Source organism: Tursiops truncatus, chromosome 14 (assembly GCF_011762595.2).
Source record: "Tursiops truncatus isolate mTurTru1 chromosome 14, mTurTru1.mat.Y, whole genome shotgun sequence".
Classification (NCBI taxonomy): Eukaryota; Metazoa; Chordata; class Mammalia; order Artiodactyla; family Delphinidae; genus Tursiops; species Tursiops truncatus.
In genome coordinates, this window is record NC_047047.1 from 7089793 (window position 1) to 7108704 (window position 18912).

General features: G+C 36.7%; 1 protein-coding gene and 1 non-coding gene across 2 annotated transcripts; both read left to right on the plus strand.

The window, feature by feature from the left end:
* Positions 1 to 897: 897 nt before the first annotated feature.
* On the plus strand, positions 898 to 10253 carry TXNDC9 (thioredoxin domain containing 9). The gene is made up of 4 exons (XM_004324096.4): positions 898 to 1086; positions 2833 to 2951; positions 5638 to 5892; positions 8230 to 10253. The coding sequence occupies exons 1-4, from the start codon at positions 898 to 900 to the stop codon at positions 8345 to 8347; spliced, it is 681 nt and encodes a 226-aa protein (XP_004324144.1). The 3' UTR covers positions 8348 to 10253.
* Positions 10254 to 18381: 8128 nt separating this feature from the next.
* Positions 18382 to 18488, plus strand: LOC117307971 (U6 spliceosomal RNA). Its single transcript, XR_004521912.1, has one exon. It is a non-coding gene; the product is annotated as a U6 spliceosomal RNA (small nuclear RNA).
* The last annotated feature ends 424 nt before the right edge of the window (positions 18489 to 18912 follow it).

The window sequence follows — 18912 nt, forward strand, 5'->3', positions numbered from 1 at the left end:
AAAGTTAAGAACACTGAGTGTCAGTGAATCAATACCAGTATCAATCTTTGTGGCCTCATAGACTTTATTAGGTAATGGGAGAACAGGAATGGAAACTAAATCTTAGGGAACATCAGGCAGAGTTCTTTACATAAGTTGTAATGAGCTCTCTTCGGAGCTAAACGAAAATCATTTAGGCAGAGATGAAAAATATGTCTTTTGCTCAACTCTGCTCTATGTTGAAGCAAAGTTTGGCGTGTATATGTGTGTGTAAAACCTCACTGCAGTTAAACTTTATCTTGTTCACAGTCATTTCTGCTTTTCTTCCCTTTTCCTTTGGTAAAGAACACTGTCAGTATACAGCACGAGGTTTAATTTCGTCATTCCTTTCTGGTCTGGCGATGGTCTTAAAGATTTGTCTTTGCTTTAGGGTAGTAAAACACAAACTAAATCAAAAGCACCTAAACTTTGGTCTAAATCGTTTTTGAGGAGTGTAACTATAATCCATTGAAAATTAAATTTTAAAACATTTAAATAAAAATTCTTAACATGATATGCTTGGTTGTCAGCAGAACACTTTGTGGACTACAAATTATATACTTGCTAGCATTTTTGAAACTAAGAGAAAACTGTCTTATTTATTTTTTTTGTGTGTGGTACGCGGGCCTCTCACTGTTGTGGCCTCTCCCGTTGCGGAGCATAGGCTCCGGACGCGCAGGCTCAGTAGTTGTGGCTCACGGGCCTAGTTGCTCCGCGGCACATGGGATCCTCCCAGACCAGGGCTCGAACCCGCGTCCCCTGCATCGGCAGGCGGACTCTCAACCACTGCGCCACCAGGGAAGCCCCTGTCTTATTTTTTTTCTCTAACTTTGTAAACCTTCTCCCCAGCATCAAGGCTGAACTGTACCATTTAGAAGAATGGAAGCGAATGCATCTGTTGAAATGTTTTCAAAAGTCCTAGAGAATCAGTTGCTTCAGACAACCAAGCAAGTGGAAGAACATTTGGATTCGGAAATTCAGAAACTGGATCAGATGGATGAGGATGAGTTGGAACACCTCAAAGAAAAGAGACTCAAGGCACTGAGGAGAGCTCAGCAGCAGAAACAAGTAACCTCTCTGCCCTGCTTTCTGAAATTGCTCTAACAGTATGCTTCTAACAACTTACATATACCCGTGCTGCAGTAGTCACTTGTAGTTCTTAGGGTGGTTTGACCTCAAAGTACCTAATGCCATTAAAAATTTGCCCAGAAAAAAGATTTGTTTTAAAGACACATTCAGAATTAGCCTGACCAGTGTATTAATCCACAGTCAAGTACAGGAAACACGCGCCCAGGATAATCTTCTGAGTTCAGATTTGTGTGGTTGAGGAGAGAGTGGATGAGGAAGAACCCTGGGAGGAATAGGGGTCAGTGGGTTCCCTTTCAGGTGGAGTTATGAGAAAGCCTGTCATAACTTAGCTGTGCTCAAAGCAAATGCGTCATTAAGGAGTGTATTTGACAGTTTATAAACTCTTTATGGAAGCTTTACCAAAGAAATAAGGAGAAAAATATCAGGGCCTCCGGTAGGTCTCAGCTCAGTGTAAGCCAACATGAAATGTATAGATACCAAAGCTGGTGACGCAGTCTCGGCCTTGTTAGTGTAAGTCCAGGGATGGCACTCCTGCCCCTTTCTAGTTGGACCACTTCTGGAAGACTGTTCAGAGGAGGACAGCCAGAAGATGAAAAAGTCTAGAAGTCATTTCATAGGAGAAAGTCAAAAGCAAATGGAAATGCTCAATGCGAAGCAGGGAGGACATAGGCGATGTAGGATATTTGAAGGGCTGACGTGAAGGAGATTAGAATTTCTCTTTCTCATCTGAGGTCCAAGCTGGGCTCCATAGCCCACTGTTCTGGATATACTGTGATTCAGTGTGAGAAGACTTTTCTAAGAACAGAGAGTACATATACAAATGCTTTTTAAGCACACCTGCCAGACACTGTTGTAGTTATTGTCACGTTGTCCATTCACAGTAACTCAATGAGATAGTTGCTTTATGATCTCCACATTACAAATGAGGAAAGTGAGACTCAGAAAGGGCAGTGATTCAAGCCCATGCCTTCTGCCTGCAAGTCCAGTCCTCCCTTTTATTAAAACCAGCTCCTGAGAAAGGAAACAAGCTTCCAGTTGAGGGGACCAGCTTCCTGCCACAGGAAAGGTTCAAGAAGCTGAAATGTCTATCCAACATGGATGATAAGGGTTGATTTGTTGATTTGGGGAGTTGGATTAGGTGACTTGCGGGATCTTTGTTTCTGGACACCACGTGAAGACAAACACCTTTTTCTTCCCAGGACACTACCCATTGGTGGCCAGTACAGAAGAGGTTTGCTGTCTCTGAGTTAGTCATCAAAAGCAAACAGGGCTCCCGAGCTTCAGAGCTGCGGTACCCGCCCCCTCCCCAAAGACGGATTGGCTTTATCTCACAAGCATTATTTTTTAAAGCTATGTAGTAACTTAGATCAAATGCTTCTGACTTTAATAGTTTCAGTGCAAAGAAATTAAGTAGATGGTTACATTCTAAGTCTCTTTGTAGTCTAAATTTTTACTTTCGAAGTTCTAAGAAAACGTATGTTTTAAGTTACCAAGACAGATAATCATCTTAAATATGAGCCATGCTGTGGAGATAGTCACGGCCCACAGACTGTATTTGCATTGACACTAGCAACATAGGAAAGTACATCACCGAAAGGAATTCGTTTCTCTCTAAGATAAAGTCAGCTTGATTACAAAATACTATAGTGATTTGGACATAAAATATAAAGTGCTATTGAAAGAGATATTTCAAATGTGTGATATTTTCCCTTTTCTCCAAATCAGGAATGGCTTTCAAAAGGACATGGGGAATACAGAGAAATCCCTAGTGAGAGAGACTTTTTTCAAGAAGTCAAGGAGAGTAAAAAAGTGGTTTGCCATTTCTACAGAGACTCCACATTGAGGTAATTTGTTTCCCTCAGTGACTGTTCTTGAACATGATGAGATTGTTAAATAGAGATACACTGACTTAATAGAGAAATTAAGAAAAATATAAAAGGAAGTAATTCCTAAGTTGTCTCTTTGTACTAGAATTATATTAAAGTTAAGCAATCATTAAAGATTAACTTAAAAACCAGTGTCATACAAAAGTACAAACTATAGAAGATCAGTATTTCCATAGAAATGGCTATTTCCTGAACTATATTTTCACTAGCTAATTTTTAAAACATCTTAGAAATGAACACTTTAATTTTTTTATCAATGCCAAAAGAATTCTACTTTTGTCCCTACTATTATGATACAGCCACAGTGTTGGAAATGGGGCCAACACCTGAACACCAGCTTTGAATTCAGTCACTTCTTCTCAACTTGCAATTCACCGGGAGGCTGTGGCTTGACCAAGCCTTTCACCTGAAGCAGAGTTGCGGCACCAGGCATGGCTGGAAGGACAATAAAGTGATTTCTATTAGACGCACCCAGGTCTGCCAACCTCTCTTTGGAGGCAGATCCCTCAAAGTGAAAATAGCCCCAGAAGAGGTTACATCTTAAACCAGAGGACTCAAGCCTTTTTTTTTTTAGCCCCCAAATTTGAATACTTGCCAACATTTAAGTGTTGGCAAAAAAACTTTTAAATGTTGGCAACCAATCAGATTTTAGAATTTTTTTTAAGTATCAGATAACTTGATAACAGACCTAGAACTGTATGAAAGCAATTCACTGATGCCAAGTAGCTCCTGCCCCCCTTAGACACACACTCCAATGCAGAGTCTCTGTTATTCCCTGGGATCCCAGCCCTGCCCTCTTCTCGCATTTCCAAAGCCTGCCTGGCCCTTACCTTTACCTCATCACCCAACAACGTGGCTATTAGTTAACACCTTTCAGGGACTGATTGCCTGGGATTTATTGACTAAGAAAATAAAGATGAAAGAAAATAACTGAGATGATGAAATCTCCTATAAGGGAAAGTGGGAAAGGGATTAGGAAGGTAAATAGAAGATTGATATTATTTGTCCACTTATTTATTAGATGTCTCTGCCCACTAGATTGTTAGTTTTGTGAAGGCAGAGGGTTTGCCTTTGTGTCGTGTGGCCCACTGTGCTCTGGGTTCCTAGCCATAGAGCAGCACTGACTACACATAGTAGGTACTCAGTAAGTATACTTGATGGATTTATAAACAGTGCAGCACCAGCAGTACTTAACCTTAAAACAGAACTGAAAAGTCAAGATTGAAATGAGGTGATAGAGATATAGATAGGTAGATATCAAAGTTTCTAGCACATAGTACGCTAGATACTTCGTGTTGTATAAAATCCTGGAGCATTCACAATCACCTTTGGAGGTAAGCACGTATAATTCCTGTGCTTCATGCGTGGACACTAAGACTTGGAGAGATTAAGTGACCTACCTAACGTCACTCAGCTCCTAAATAATAAAAGAGGATTTGAACCCAGGTTTTAAGCCTAATGCTGTTTTAACTACACCATAACTACTACTTCTGGATTTTTAAAAAATGGATTAATTGACAAGTGGGACACAGACCTATTTAAAATAGATTCCGTATTACTCCAATAAAACAATGGAGCTGATTTTTGTACAAATCTTCAAGAACGTATTTCTCAAAATGATTTGTCACTTGTTTGGAACTTCATTCAAAAACAGCTTATTCCCCTACCATTTTTCACTAACATCCCATTGCTGCAGTACGTGGGTGACATATAAAAAGAATCACTCAGGTGATGATGCATCAAGGGTATAAGAAACTCCGTGGACCCAAACCTAACTCAGGAAAAACTATACCAAGAAGTACCCAAAAAGCCTACCAGTAAAACCAGCTATGAAGCGTTCGGTGTCTTACTCATCGAAAGCAGTAGTTCTCAAACTTTGCTGGGCATGAGAATCACTTGCATGTTTCTCAGCTCAACTCCTAGAGAATTTTGATTCATTTGCATATTTTAAAAGTTGACTGTAATAATCACCTCTGGGTAAGAACTACTGCTCAAAAGATTATTACAGTAGTCTTTCAGAAACACTAGAGGGTTGGCCGGTTTAAAATATAATTTAAAGAAAAGATCGCTTTCCACTCTTCAGGTGGCTTAATAAAGGTTACTGCTGGTATTTTTCATACCATAATGACCATATTGGTAGCCCTTAACCTTGATACGCTGCTCACTAACAGAGTTGCACAGTTGGAAGGGTTCCTTCTCAGTGACACCATTCAGTCTTTCTTAGTGACTTCCGAATGTGGCCCCACATGTTCCCTTCTAATTCTGAGAACTGTCTTCCCAGTTCTGTCAAGTTCAGATGTGTCACCTGTGAGATGCCAGGAAACATGCATAAGGGAAATGACAGTTTTTTTATTCTTAACCATGAACATGACAGCTTTGTGAACCACTTAAGGCATAAGTTGAATACTTTGTTTTTTATAAGTATCATTAAGGGAGATCTGACTTTCTAGAATATGATATCATGAGAGGTAGAAAAAGAGGTACCTAACCTGTGAAATGGAAATGAGGTTATCTGATCGAAGCATAGGTTGGCTGCCAGATTATGAGATTCAGAAAAACTAAAAGCTTAGATGTGCCTTAATATTTATTTTGAAAAAGAAATGTTGTTTTTAGCTTTTGATTTTCTATGTGTTGTCACTTATAGGTGTAAAATACTAGACAGACATTTGGTGATACTGTCCAAGAAACATCTTGAGACCAAATTTTTGAAGCTGAATGTGGAAAAAGCACCTTTCCTTTGCGAGAGACTGCATATCAAAGTCATTCCCACGCTAGCACTGGTGAAAGATGGGAAAACACAAGATTTTGTTGTTGGATTTTCTGACCTAGGAAATACAGATGACTTCACCACAGAAACTTTAGAATGGAGGCTGGGTTGTTCTGATATTCTCAATTACAGGTAACTTTTAGTAAACTATCAATTTGTATTAATTCACATACCCAGTTGATTTTTTAGAGAATTTTTTTATGTTAACATTTATTTTATGGAACTAAGATCTTTAAGCTGAGATGTAGAAAAATTTTCACAAAGGAAAAGCATATTTCTTAAAGTGTACATTAGCACGATCTTACAGCAAAATCAGAGTTATAAATAAAATTGATCTTGGATCTTGGAGTCCATCTAACTATAAAAGTTTTCAAACTAACAGAGCCTATGGAATCTAATTCTCTGTTAATCTGGAAACCCAAATGACACTCCAGAAGAATTGACTCCTTCCTGATTTAAACGAGTTTAATCAAATTGATAATGACTTACATGAAAAATCTAATGTTTGAAAGTAGATATTCCTGTATCACTTGTAGAATCTGATAAAACGTATAAAATCTCATCTCTATGCTTAGCTTAAATTACTTACTGTGGGAAACAGTCTCAGAAAACCATCTGTTGATAAAATCCAACTTCCATTTTCCGCTTATCTCTTTGTCCACTTCTCTAGACAAGTAATTTATCTAATTCCACAAATCAGAGCATATCATCTTATCTTTTGGGCCTGTTTTTGATTTGCAAAAATAACAGGTGAAATTTTCCAGTTATTCCAGTCAGAGTGCCTTTTGATAAGTAGAAACCTCTCTCATCTTTTTACTTCCCTTCCTCCTTTATCTCTGAATCTCTCCTCCACATGCATAAATCATTCCTACATTGTAGTGATTGATTTTGGAGTTATAGGTTTTATTTTCTTAATATTAAGTAAAATGTTAATGTTAAATAAAATTATTTTGAAGTGATTTCAAACTTTAAATAAGTTGGAAACTAGTACAAAGAAATCTTGAATTCTTGTATATCATTGACCTGTGTCCCTCAATTTTCAACATTTTATCTTTGCTTTATCGTTCTCTTTCTAGATATATGTAAACTTTTTTTCAGAACCATTTGATTGGACGTTGTAGATATATTGTCTGTTTACTCCTAAATGTTTCTGTGTGCATTTCCTAAGAACAGGAACATTCTTATATAACCACAGTACAATTTATTAAAACACAAAATACAGTTTACAGAGCTTATTCAAATTCCACCATTGTCCCAATAATGTCCTCCATACTGGAAAAATGGGTTCTGTGTACTTACTATGTATTTTTAGTTTCCATTAACCTGTAGCAACTTGTTCCCCTCCTTTGTTTTTCAATACTTTAACATTTTTGAAGAGTACAAGCTAGTTATTTTATAGAGCATTTCCCAGTTTGTTTCAAAGTTAGATTCAGATTCTGCGTGTTTTCCACAGGTGTATTATGGAAGTGATGTTGTATTCTTTCTTCTCAGTGTACCATATCAGGAGATATATGATGGTTTGTCTCATTGCTGGTGGTGATGACTGTGCACTGGTTAACCAGTTGTCCACCAAGCCAACTGGTGATTTAAGGAAGAACTTCTCCAGACCCCACATTAACTTACTTCTTCATTTATCTGTATTAGAATGGGCTGTGGATTCTTTTATTCAGTGGGTTATAGTCTGTTGCTGTTATTATTTACTTTGAAGCTCAGATTGCCTCAAATTTGGCCAGTGAGAGCCTTTCATACTGGCTTCTGTGTCCTTTTGACACATCCCCATAATTCTTTGAGCACTTTCTTTCTGGTGCACGTAAGGTCTTTTAGGGGGCCTCGTGTTATACTCTCCATAGGAACTGGCTTTTTCTCCGAGACGCCATGGTTCCTTTCAGTGGTGGATGATACTTCAGAACCAAGATCTAGCTGCTAGGAATATTTCCAGATATTTTCGAAATATTTTTCAGGCGTCATGAAAAGAGTTCCATACTAATTCTGGGTTAATGATAATGAATTCCATGAGTTTTGTTGATGTCTATAGAGATCTAAGCATTAAAAGATGTTAAATAGAATCAAACCAGTCATAACAGGCTATCAAAAATGGAGCATGGTTTTCCTGTGTCATTCTCAGGAAAGAATCTAATACAGATTCAGCATACCCAAAACAGATAAAAATAACTGATTTCCTTCTATGCTTTTTCAGTCAGAAATTTTGTTGGTGCATCCCGTGAAATGTTAATCAGTAATTAATGATAAGAAAATAAAACGCTGATCTAAAGCATTTAGTAGTACATAGTAAGGTTTAAAACTTAACTATCAGTGTAAATAATACACCTCTTCCTTGACACCAACATTTTAAAGAAAATTTTACTCTATTCCTTGTGTTACAGTGAGGATAGATTTTTGTGCAGTTTAGTATACCAGCTGTACTAAATCATACAGAATAAGTGTTTTTCAAATTTGCTTTCTTTTTAGTGGAAATTTAACGGAGCCACCATTTCAGAGCCAAAAGAAATTTGGAACAAACTTCACAAAACTGGAAAAGAAAATTATTCGAGGCAAGAAATATGATTCTGACTCTGATGATGATTAATTCTTTGTAAATCGTCTCCTGACTTCAGAATTAGATGTGTTTTCTAAATTCTGTTGATTTCAGTACATTCGTCTCCTAATGGTCACATTCTAGAGTTTTATGCAGTTGCATCACATTGAAAAACATCTGTGATATTTTCTGTGTGGAGCTCGTGTTTAAGTTGAGGAAAACTTCTGAGTTCTAAAATTATCTGAGTCGGGTCTGGATTCTCTATTTTTGAGATTGGTTTTATCACAATATGATTCTTACATTTTTATACCATTCACAATTGTGTTTTTAATCTACTGGATTGGAAATAGAAATTCAGCACACTATTCCAGGACTAATTCTTACCTAGCATTATTTACTTTATAAAGAGGTCAAGTAACATTTACTGGTGTAACAGACTGCACTTGTAAATGATTAGAAACACTCTTTACTTCTGGAATATAAGTAACTTAAAGAACTGTATTTATTCTGTATGCCGCATGGTGTTGTTGAGTCAACTGATGGCAACAGAAAGCTTTTTCAGGTTGTGAACATACTGCCTTATTTAAAGGGTCTTGATTGCTTATATTTTAAGACATGTATTAAACAAATCAAGAAGCACTTTCGAAATAGCAACATGAGGAGACGTACAGACCCCTCAGTGAAACAATCATAACTGGTAAATATTTTTTTAGAAATTAAAGTCTCTGGAAATTGTCATAAGAGCACACAGCAAACAGAAACATTTATCCAAGAAAATACTCAATCCTGGTAAGAATAGTGAGTCTCTGTGGTATTTGAACCATGAGCCTGCACCCTTCCTCCCCTCATCTCCCAGTCTTGGCCTACAGTTTATCCCTAGGAGGAGCAGACTGCTAGCATCTCTCATTCCCCCAAGGTCTGTGTTGCAGAAGCTCTGTTGCAAGCAGCAGTAGCAAAGAGGTCTGAGCCTGCCTTCCTCCACCCAGTCCCCACTTGTAGCACAGAATATCTACCCCAGCAATACTGTTTTCTAATCACTGTTGCCCTGGCGTACTCATAAACTAGAGCAATAGTGATTAGGGTGGAGGTTCCATGGAAGGAGAGGCAAGCAGAGAAGATCAGGGGCTACCACCCACTGCTTTACTTACAGACTACTAGCAAAGCCAGCTACTCTCCCCATCCCCAGTGCTGGGGGAGTAGCACAGAGGTTCTGCCCAGTGGGAGAAGCAGGCTGTAAAAACAGCTTCCATAGCATTCCCTAAAGGGACTGACTTTATTTAGAACAGAGAAAAGTTGAAGCATAAGGATGCTGCTGCAGACAAAGGAGATTTCAGGTGGGGTTGGGGGTGAAGTAAGAGGAGCCTGGGATCTCCAGGTTAGCAAAACAAGCAGAAAGGAAGGCCAGTGAGAATTTCAACAGAGAATGAAAGTGGAAGTTCAGAGTAGCCCTACAGTTGGAACAAACCTCAACAACTACAAAAACCTAAATTCAATTAGATTGAACTGTGTGGCAATTTATGTCCCAGGACATTGTCAAATAATAGAGAGGTCCACCAGCAATTAGTGGATGTTAACAGCACAGCGTGATAACAATGGAGACAGACCAACTAGAACGCTTGCAGGGACGGCAGGGAAAGAAACAGCAAGAGAGCCTTGCTAAAACTACTGTCCTTGGGGTTGAGGGGAGGTGTCAGCAACACTGCCTATGCCCAGGCGACGTACTGCAACATCAGAGGCCATACAATTCAGGGTAAGTGGACTTAGCCAAAATGGTCCAGCTAAGTCACTAACCATATAAGCAAACAAGCCCTGGAGAAGGGAGTATGAGTCTCCAGAACTGCTGTATTATGTAAAATGTCCAGTTTTGAACCAAAAAAATAAGATCTACAAATAAACAGGAAAGTGTGACTCATACATGGTGGGGAGAAAAGCAATAAAAAAAAATTTTTTTAAAAAATTGCCTTTGAGTGGGTCCAGGTATTGGAAGCAGACAAAAACCTCAAAGCATCTCAATATATATATACATACATACACACATACACATACTAAAACCATGCTGAAGGTAAAGGAAGGTATAATATTCCTTCAAAGAATATTAATGGAGATAGAAATTATTTTTAAAGAACCAAATGGAGATCTCTGGACTTAAAAAGTATAATAACTGCAATGAAAGATTCATTAGAGGGACTCAACAGTAGCTTTGCAGTAGAAAGCCAATGTGGGGATTAATCAATATAGATAATGCAGTCAGAAGAACAGGAAAAAGAAAAAAAAAAACAGCTTCAGAGAAATAGGGAACATCAACATATATGTCATGGAAGTGCCACAAAGAGGAGAAACTAGTGAGTAGAAAAGTTACTAGAAGAAACTGCCTAAAAATCTCAAGTTTGATGAAAAGCATTAATCCAAGAAGGTCAGGTTCTGAAAATAAAAGGATCCACACCCGGACATACCAGAATAAAAATGTTTAAAGACAGAAGAATCTTGAAAACAGAAAGAAAAACCACTAATCATGTACAAGGAAACCACATTAACAGTTGACTTATTAGAAACAATGAGGACCTAAGGCAGTGGAAGGACATGCCAGGTGCTAAAAGGAAAAAACTCAACCAAAGAGTTTACGTCTAACGAAACAGGCTTTCAGAAATGGAGGCAAAATGACACAGATTTTAAGAACTCATTCCCAGGAAACCCACCTTACAAGAAATGCTAAATGATGTTTTTCTATCTGAAAGGAAGTGAGACCCCACAATTATTCACACCCTTACCAAAAGTCAATGCCAATTAAAATGTAAGAAATTATAAAAGACATTGTAACAACTTATTTCCCCTTCTTTCGGCTGATATAAAAGCAATTGTATAAAACAATATACATATATATATAATTGTGGTGTTGCACCTATAACATATGGAAACGTATATTTGCATATAACACCATAAAGCAGGTGGGAGCAAATATTTCATACTTCAATAATGAAACAACAGAAAGCTAACAAGAAATTGTGAATTAAAAGGTTAATTTAAAAAATCTAAAAATATATTCAGCTACTTTAAAACAAACTTCTAGAAAGTATTATATGTTTAACATATAGTGATGCAATGTGGGTAACAAATGCTATACAGCTAAAGTAGATTCTGACAAGATGTATACTGTAAGTCCTAGGGTATCCATTAAGAAAATAATTCCCAAAATATACAGAAAAATATTATTAAAGAACATAAAATATTACACTAGAAAATATTCACTTAAACCAGAAAAAGGAGAACACAGGAACAAAGAAGATGTAGCGTATAGAAGACAAAAAGGTAAAAGGACATGTAAACCCAACCATATACATAGTACATGTGAGTGAATTATTACTCATGCCTAACAATGATTAGGCAAAAGTTGTCAGACTGGATAACAAAAACAAGACTCAACTATATTCTGTCCACAGGAGACACACTTTAAAATGAAAGGTAAAACTACAATGAAAAAGCTATACCATGCAAGCACCAGTCAGAGAACTGGAGTGGCTAAACTAATAGACTTGAAAATAAAAGCTTATTACAGATAAAGAGGGTAATTTTATGATAGAAAAGAACCTGTCAGGAAGCTATAACAGCGTAAACATCTCTGCACCTCACAACAGAACTCATGTTCTTGACAGTTCTGTATTTTGCTGCAAGAATTCTGAAGCAGAACTTGATAGAATTGAGGGGAAAATAGACTATTCAGCAATACTAGTCAGAGACATGACCCTGCCTCCCCTTTAAATAATGAATAGAAAAACTAGTTAGAAGATCCACAGGGAAATAAGACTTGAACAGCACTATAAACCAACTACTTAACACATCTATAGAACATTTACACAATAGACAATTCTCAAGATCACATGGAACATTCTCCATGATAGACCATATGTCAGACCATAAAAAAGCCTCAATAAGTTGAAAAAATATTAAAAGTCGTAAAAGGTATGTTCTCTGACCACAATGGAATGAAATAAAGACAAAACTGAGAAATTCAAAAATATGTAGAATTTAGTGAACTCTTAAATAACCAATGAGTCAAAGGGAAAGTTCACAAGATAAATTAGGAAATCCTTTGAGATATATGAAAATAAAAATGCAACATACCAAAACGTATGGGCTGCCACTAAAGCACCATTTTCAGGGAAATTAATAGCAGTAAACACCTATATTACGATAAAAAGATCTCAAGTCAATGATCTCCCACCTTAAAATACTGGTAAATGGGAAATTTATAGTAGCAAACACATTTTAAAAAGAGGGAGACTTCCAGTTTCTGGTCCAGCATGTAAGAAGCTTGGAAGTCACCATTCCATCCTAACAAGTAAAAAGCTGAACAAACTGAAAAATCAACAACTCTTCTTATGTCCATAAGAGAAGTTAGGTCACAGGGAAAACCACTGTTCCTAAAATTAGACAGACCAACAGATAATATAGAGAATTACAATTCACTGGAGCAGCAATCTCCTTGGGAACCAGTGCCAGGGTAGGGACACCTCAACTATAGTTTGATGAATTTCTGGAGGCTCAGTGTGGACAAGTCAGACTTAAAACTTCCAGGGGAACTCATTCAACAGGGGAGGGGAGACGCTGCACTTGTGAGTGTTATCTCCGGGATCTCTATCGGATTCTCAAAATGAATGTCAAAGAAAAATCCCGTCATGGTTCTGTCGGGGGGAAGGGAAAAGGAAGCATTTAGAAATATGCCAGAGCATTCTGTTCTCCTTAATAAGGTCTGGCCTTCAGACCAAAACCTAACTGCCCTGGGGAAGGGAAATACCCAACCCTAGTCCCGATTTACCATCCTGTCCCACCTAAGAGGTGAGGAGAAAAAAAGCATGAGTGAAGTTCACCGTCCAGAAGCACAGGCTCACCAAAAGTCAGAGACATAATCATAGGAATAAAATGTTTTTGCTCCTCCCAAACCTTATCACAACACTACTAAAGGCCTGTTTCCAACAGTTCCTCTTACCCAGAACATCATGCTCAGCTATCAAGAAAAAATTAAATGAGAACAGTAAAAAAACAAAAAAAAACCCCACAATTTTAAGAGACAGAGCAAGCATAAAACCCAGACTTAGATATCACAGGGTGTCAGAATTATTAACTAGGATTTTTAAAACCATGATTATTATGTTAAGGGCTCTAATGGATAAAGTAGACAGCATACAAGAACAGGTGGGCAATGTAAGCAGAGATACCTAAAGTTTAGGAAAGAACAAAATAGATACTAGAGATCAAAAACACTGTAACACAGATAAAGAATACTTCTGATGGACTTATTAGTAGACTAGTAGACATGGATGAGGAAAGAATATCTGAGCTTAATGATATTGCAATAGAAACCCACGAAACTGAAAAAGAGGGAAAAAAGGGGAGGAGGGCTAAAAAAAGTAAGCAGAAAATCCAAGAACTGTGGGACACCTATAAAAGGTGTAACATAAGCATGGTGGGAATACCAGAAGGAGAAAAGAGAAAGGAACGGAAGAAATATTTGAAACAATAATGACTGAAATTTTCCCAAAAATTGATATCAGATACCAAACCATGTATCCAGGAAATCTCAGAGAACACCAAGAAGGAAAAATGCTAGACAAAACAAAACACAAAAACCTTCACTGAGGCCTATCATTTTCAAACTACAGAAAAATCAAAGATAGAGAAAAAAATCCTGAAGGAAGCCAGAAGGAAAAAATACCTTTCACTCTTCTGTAGGTAAGTTAAGAATTACACACTTCTCCTCAGTAACCAGGTGAACAAGAAGAGAATATAGTGAAATGAAAATGTTGGGAGAAAAAAGCCCACAAAACTAAAATGCTGTACCCTGTGGCATTACCCTTCAAAAGTGAAGGAGAGATAAAGGCCTTTTTGGACAAACAGAATTGAACTATGTTGCCAGTAGACCTGCCTTGCAGTAAATGTTAAAAGTTCTTTAGAGTGAAAGAAAATAATGTAGGACGGAAAATTGGATCCAATAAGGAAAGAAGATCAGAGAAGGAATATGTAAAATAAAAACTTTTTTTTCTTAATTGTTCTAAAGATGACAATTTGTTAATAAGAGCAATACCTTATTCGTCCATGTATGCTTGTGTGTGTACACACATATGCTTGTGTATGCTTATGTGTAAGTGAAATGAATGACAGCAATGATGCAAGGGATAGAAGAGAGGAATTAGGATTATTTTGTTATTATAAGGTATTTACAGTACCTGTGAAGCAGTACAGTGTTATTTGAAATTGGATTTGGGATTAGTTGTAAACGTATATTGCAAACTCTACAGCAAACTCTTAAAAAAAAATAGTATAACTAATATGCTAGGAAAGAGAAAATGGAATCATAAAATGTTCAATTAAAGCCACAAATGACAGAAAAAATGTGGAAGACAAAAATAGGGACAAAGAACAAAAAAAATAGAAAAACAAATATTATAACTATTAACCCAACTATATCAATAGTCACTTTAAAGATTAGTGGTATACATATGCTGATTAACAGAGATTGTAAGACTGGATTTTTACAAAAGACCCAACTGTGTTGTCTACAAGAAGCCCACTTTAAATATAAAGACACATATAGATTAAATGTTAATCTTTAAAAAGATATACCATTCTAACACTAATCATAAAGAAACTGAGACTAGCTATATTAATTTCAGGCAGAGCTGACTTCAGAGCAAGGAAAGTTGTCAAAGATAGAAAGGAGACTTACCTAATCTAAGACATGACAATTTAATTTGCATGTGCATTGAAACATCAGAGTATGTGAGGCAAAAAATCAGAACTGCAAGGAGAAATAAGTGAATCCACTATTATCATTGATGACTTTAACACTCCTCTATCAGAAATGGAGAGATCCAGCAGGCAGAAAAATCAGTAAGGACATAGTTGAACTCAACAGCACCATCAATCAATTAAGTATCATTGATATCTATAAACTACCTGATTGAACAACAGCAGATTACACACTCTTCTCACATGGAACATTCACCAAGATAGAACACATTCTGGGCCATAAAATACACCTTAACAAATTTAAAAAGTAGAGATCATATAAATGTCTGCTCTCAGACTACAGTGGAATCAAAATAGAAATCAATAACAAAAAGATAGCTGGAAAATCCCCAGAGATTAAACAACACATTCTTAATAACACATGAGTCAAAGAAGTCTCAAGAGAAATGTTTAAATATTTTCACTAAATGAAAATGAAAATACAATTTATCAAAATTTATGGGATGCACTACTATATATAAAATAGATAACCAACAAGAGCCTACTGTATAGCACAGGGAACTCTACTCAATACTCTGTAATGACCTCTATGGGAAAAGAATCTAAAAAAGTGAATATATGTATAAGTATAAATGATTCACTTTGCTGTACAACAGAAACTAACACAACTTTGTAAATCAACTATACGCCAATAAAAATTAATTTTAAAAAATGTATGGGATGCAGCAAAGGCACTGCTTAAAAGGAAACTTATAGTACTGAATGCATATATTAGAAAAGAAGGTCTAAATAAATCATGCACCTTAGGAAAGTTGGACAAGAGAAAATTAAATCCAAACAAGCAGGAAAAAAAGAAATAATAATTATTAGAGCAGAAATCAATGAAACTGGAGGTAGGAAATCAATAGAGAGAAATCAACCAAACCAAAAGCTGGCTCTTAGAAAAAAACAAATTTGATAAACCTCTAGCCAGGCTAAGAAAAAAAGAGAGGACACAAACTATTTTACAGAAATGGAAGAGGAAACATCACTACAGATTGTGGACATTGAAAGGATAATAAAGAAATAATATGAACAAATCTGTCCCTGCAAATTTGATAACCTAGGTGAAATGGACCAATTCCCTGAAAGACACAATCTGCTAAAACTCACACAAGAAATAGATAAATCTCAATAGGCCTCTTTCTATTGTATTATAAAATCAACAACTACTAATCTTCCAAAACAGAAAGCACCAGACACAGATGGGTTCACAGGTGAATTTCAGCAAACATTTAAGGAAGAAGTTACACTAATTCTATACAATCTTTTTCAGAGGATGGAATCAGAGAGAATATTTCCTAACTCATACAATGAGACCAGCATTACCTTAACGCCAAAAAAAAAGACAGTACAAAAAAATGACAGACCAATATCTGTCATGAACATAGATGCAGAAATCCCCAACAAAATATTAGCAAATCAATCCAGCAGTGTATTAAAATAATCATACAGCACAACCAAGTGAGATTTATCCCAGGTATGCAAGACTGTTTCAATATGCAAAAATCAATGTAATCACAGGCTAAAGAATTAAAATCACATAATGATATCAATGGATACAGCAGAAAATGCATTTGACAAAATCCAACACCATTCATGATAAAAACTCTCAGGGAACTGAGATTAGAGGGGAATTTCCTCAATTTGATAAAAAATATCTACAAAAACCTACAGCTAATATCATACCTAATGGGAAGAAGTTTGAAGTTTTCCCATTAAGATCAAGAACAAGGCGAAGATGTCTGCCCCTCCCACCTTTGCTTTTCAACATCATATTGGAAGTCCTAGCAAATGCAGAAAGAAAAGAAAATATACACAGATTGAGAAGGAAGAAGTAAACTTGTGTTTATCTGTAGATGACATAATTGTGTAAAAAATCTGGAAGAATTGACAAAAACAAGCAAATGAACAAAATAAAAAACCCTCCTGGAACTAATAAAAGTTTATAGCAAAGTGCAGGATACAAGGTTAATACACAAAAGTCTATTGCCTTCCTATATACCAGCAATGAACAAGTAAAATTTGCAATTAAAGACATATAACCATTTACATTAGTGCTCAATGAAATAGGCAAATCTAATAAGGTATGTACAAGACTTGAGGAGAACTATAAAACGGATGAAAGATATCAAAGAAGAACTAAATAAATGGAGAGATATTCCATGTTCAGGATAGGGAGACTCAATACTGTTAAGATATTAGTTGATATATAGATTTATAGGTTCAACTTGATTCACGGATTCATGAATTTAATTCATAAATTCAACACAATCCAAATCAAAATCCCAAAAACTTATTTTGTGGATATTGACAAACTAATTCTCAAGTTTATATAAAGAGGAAAAAGGCTCAGAATAGCCAACACAATAATGAAGGAGAACAAAGTTGGAAGACTGATACTACGCAACTTCAAGACTTATGATAAAGCTACAGTAATCAAAACAGTGTGGTGTTGGTGGAAGAATAGACAAATCAATGGAATAGAGAGCCCAGATATAAACCCATATATGTATATGTATGTATGTGTGTGTGTGTGTGTGTGTGTGTGTGTGTGTGTATAGTTAACTGATCTTTGACAAAAAAAGCAGAGACAATATAATGGAGCAAAGATAGTCTTTTCAACAAATGGTGCTAGAACAACTAGACATTCACATGCCACCCCCCAAAAAAACCCAAATCCAGACACAGACATTATACCTTTCACAAAGATTACCTCCAAATGGATTTGAGAACTAAATGTAAAACACAAAACTCAAACTCCTAGAAGATAATATAGGAGGAAACCTAGATGACCTTGGGTATGGTGATGATGCAACACCAAAAGCACAATCCATAAGTGAAAGAATTGATAAGCTGGCCTTCATTAAAATTAAAAATGTTTGCTCTGTGAAAACAAATGACTCTTAAAACTCAATAATAAGAAAACCAAAAACCTGAGACTTCCTGGGGCGCAGTGGTTAAGAATCCGCCTGCCAATTCAGGGGACATGGGTTCAATCCCTGGTCCAGGAAGATCCCACATACTGCAGAGCAACTAAGCCCGTGTGCCACAACTGCTGAGCCTGCGCTCTAGAGCCCACGAGCTGCAACTACTGAACCCCCGTGCCACAACTACAGAAGCCCGTGTGCCTAGAGCCTGTGCTCCACAACAAGAGGAGCCACCACAATAAGAAGCCCACACACCACAATGAAGAGTAGCCCCCACTTGCAGCAACTAGAGAAAGCCTGCATGCAGCAATGAAGACCCAATGCAGCCAAAAATAAATAAATAAAAATAAATAAATTTATTAAAAAAAAAAAGTGCTCGCTTCGGCAGCACATATACGAAAATTGGAACGATACAGAGAAGATTAGCATGGCCCCTGCGCAAGGATGACACGCAAATTCGTGAAGCATTCCATGTTTTAAAAAAAAGAAAAGAAAAAAAGAAAACAAACAACCCAATTAAAAGATGGGTCAAACACCTGAACAGACACCTTACCCAAGAAGACATACAGATGGTAAATAAGCACACAAAAATATGTTCCACATCACGTGGCATGAAGGAAACACAAATTAAAGCGATGAGATACCATTACACACCTATTAGAATGGCCAAAATCCAAAACACAGCACCAAATGCTGGCAAAGATGTAGAGCAAGCGGAACACTCTTTCATTGCTGGTAATAATACAAAAGGGTGCAGCCAGTTTGGAAGACAGTTGGGCAGTTTCTTACTAAACTAAACATACTCTTACCATATGATCCAGAAATTGCACTCCTGGTATCTACCCAAATGAGTTGAAAACTTATTTCCACACAAAAACCTGCACATGAATGGCTATAACACCT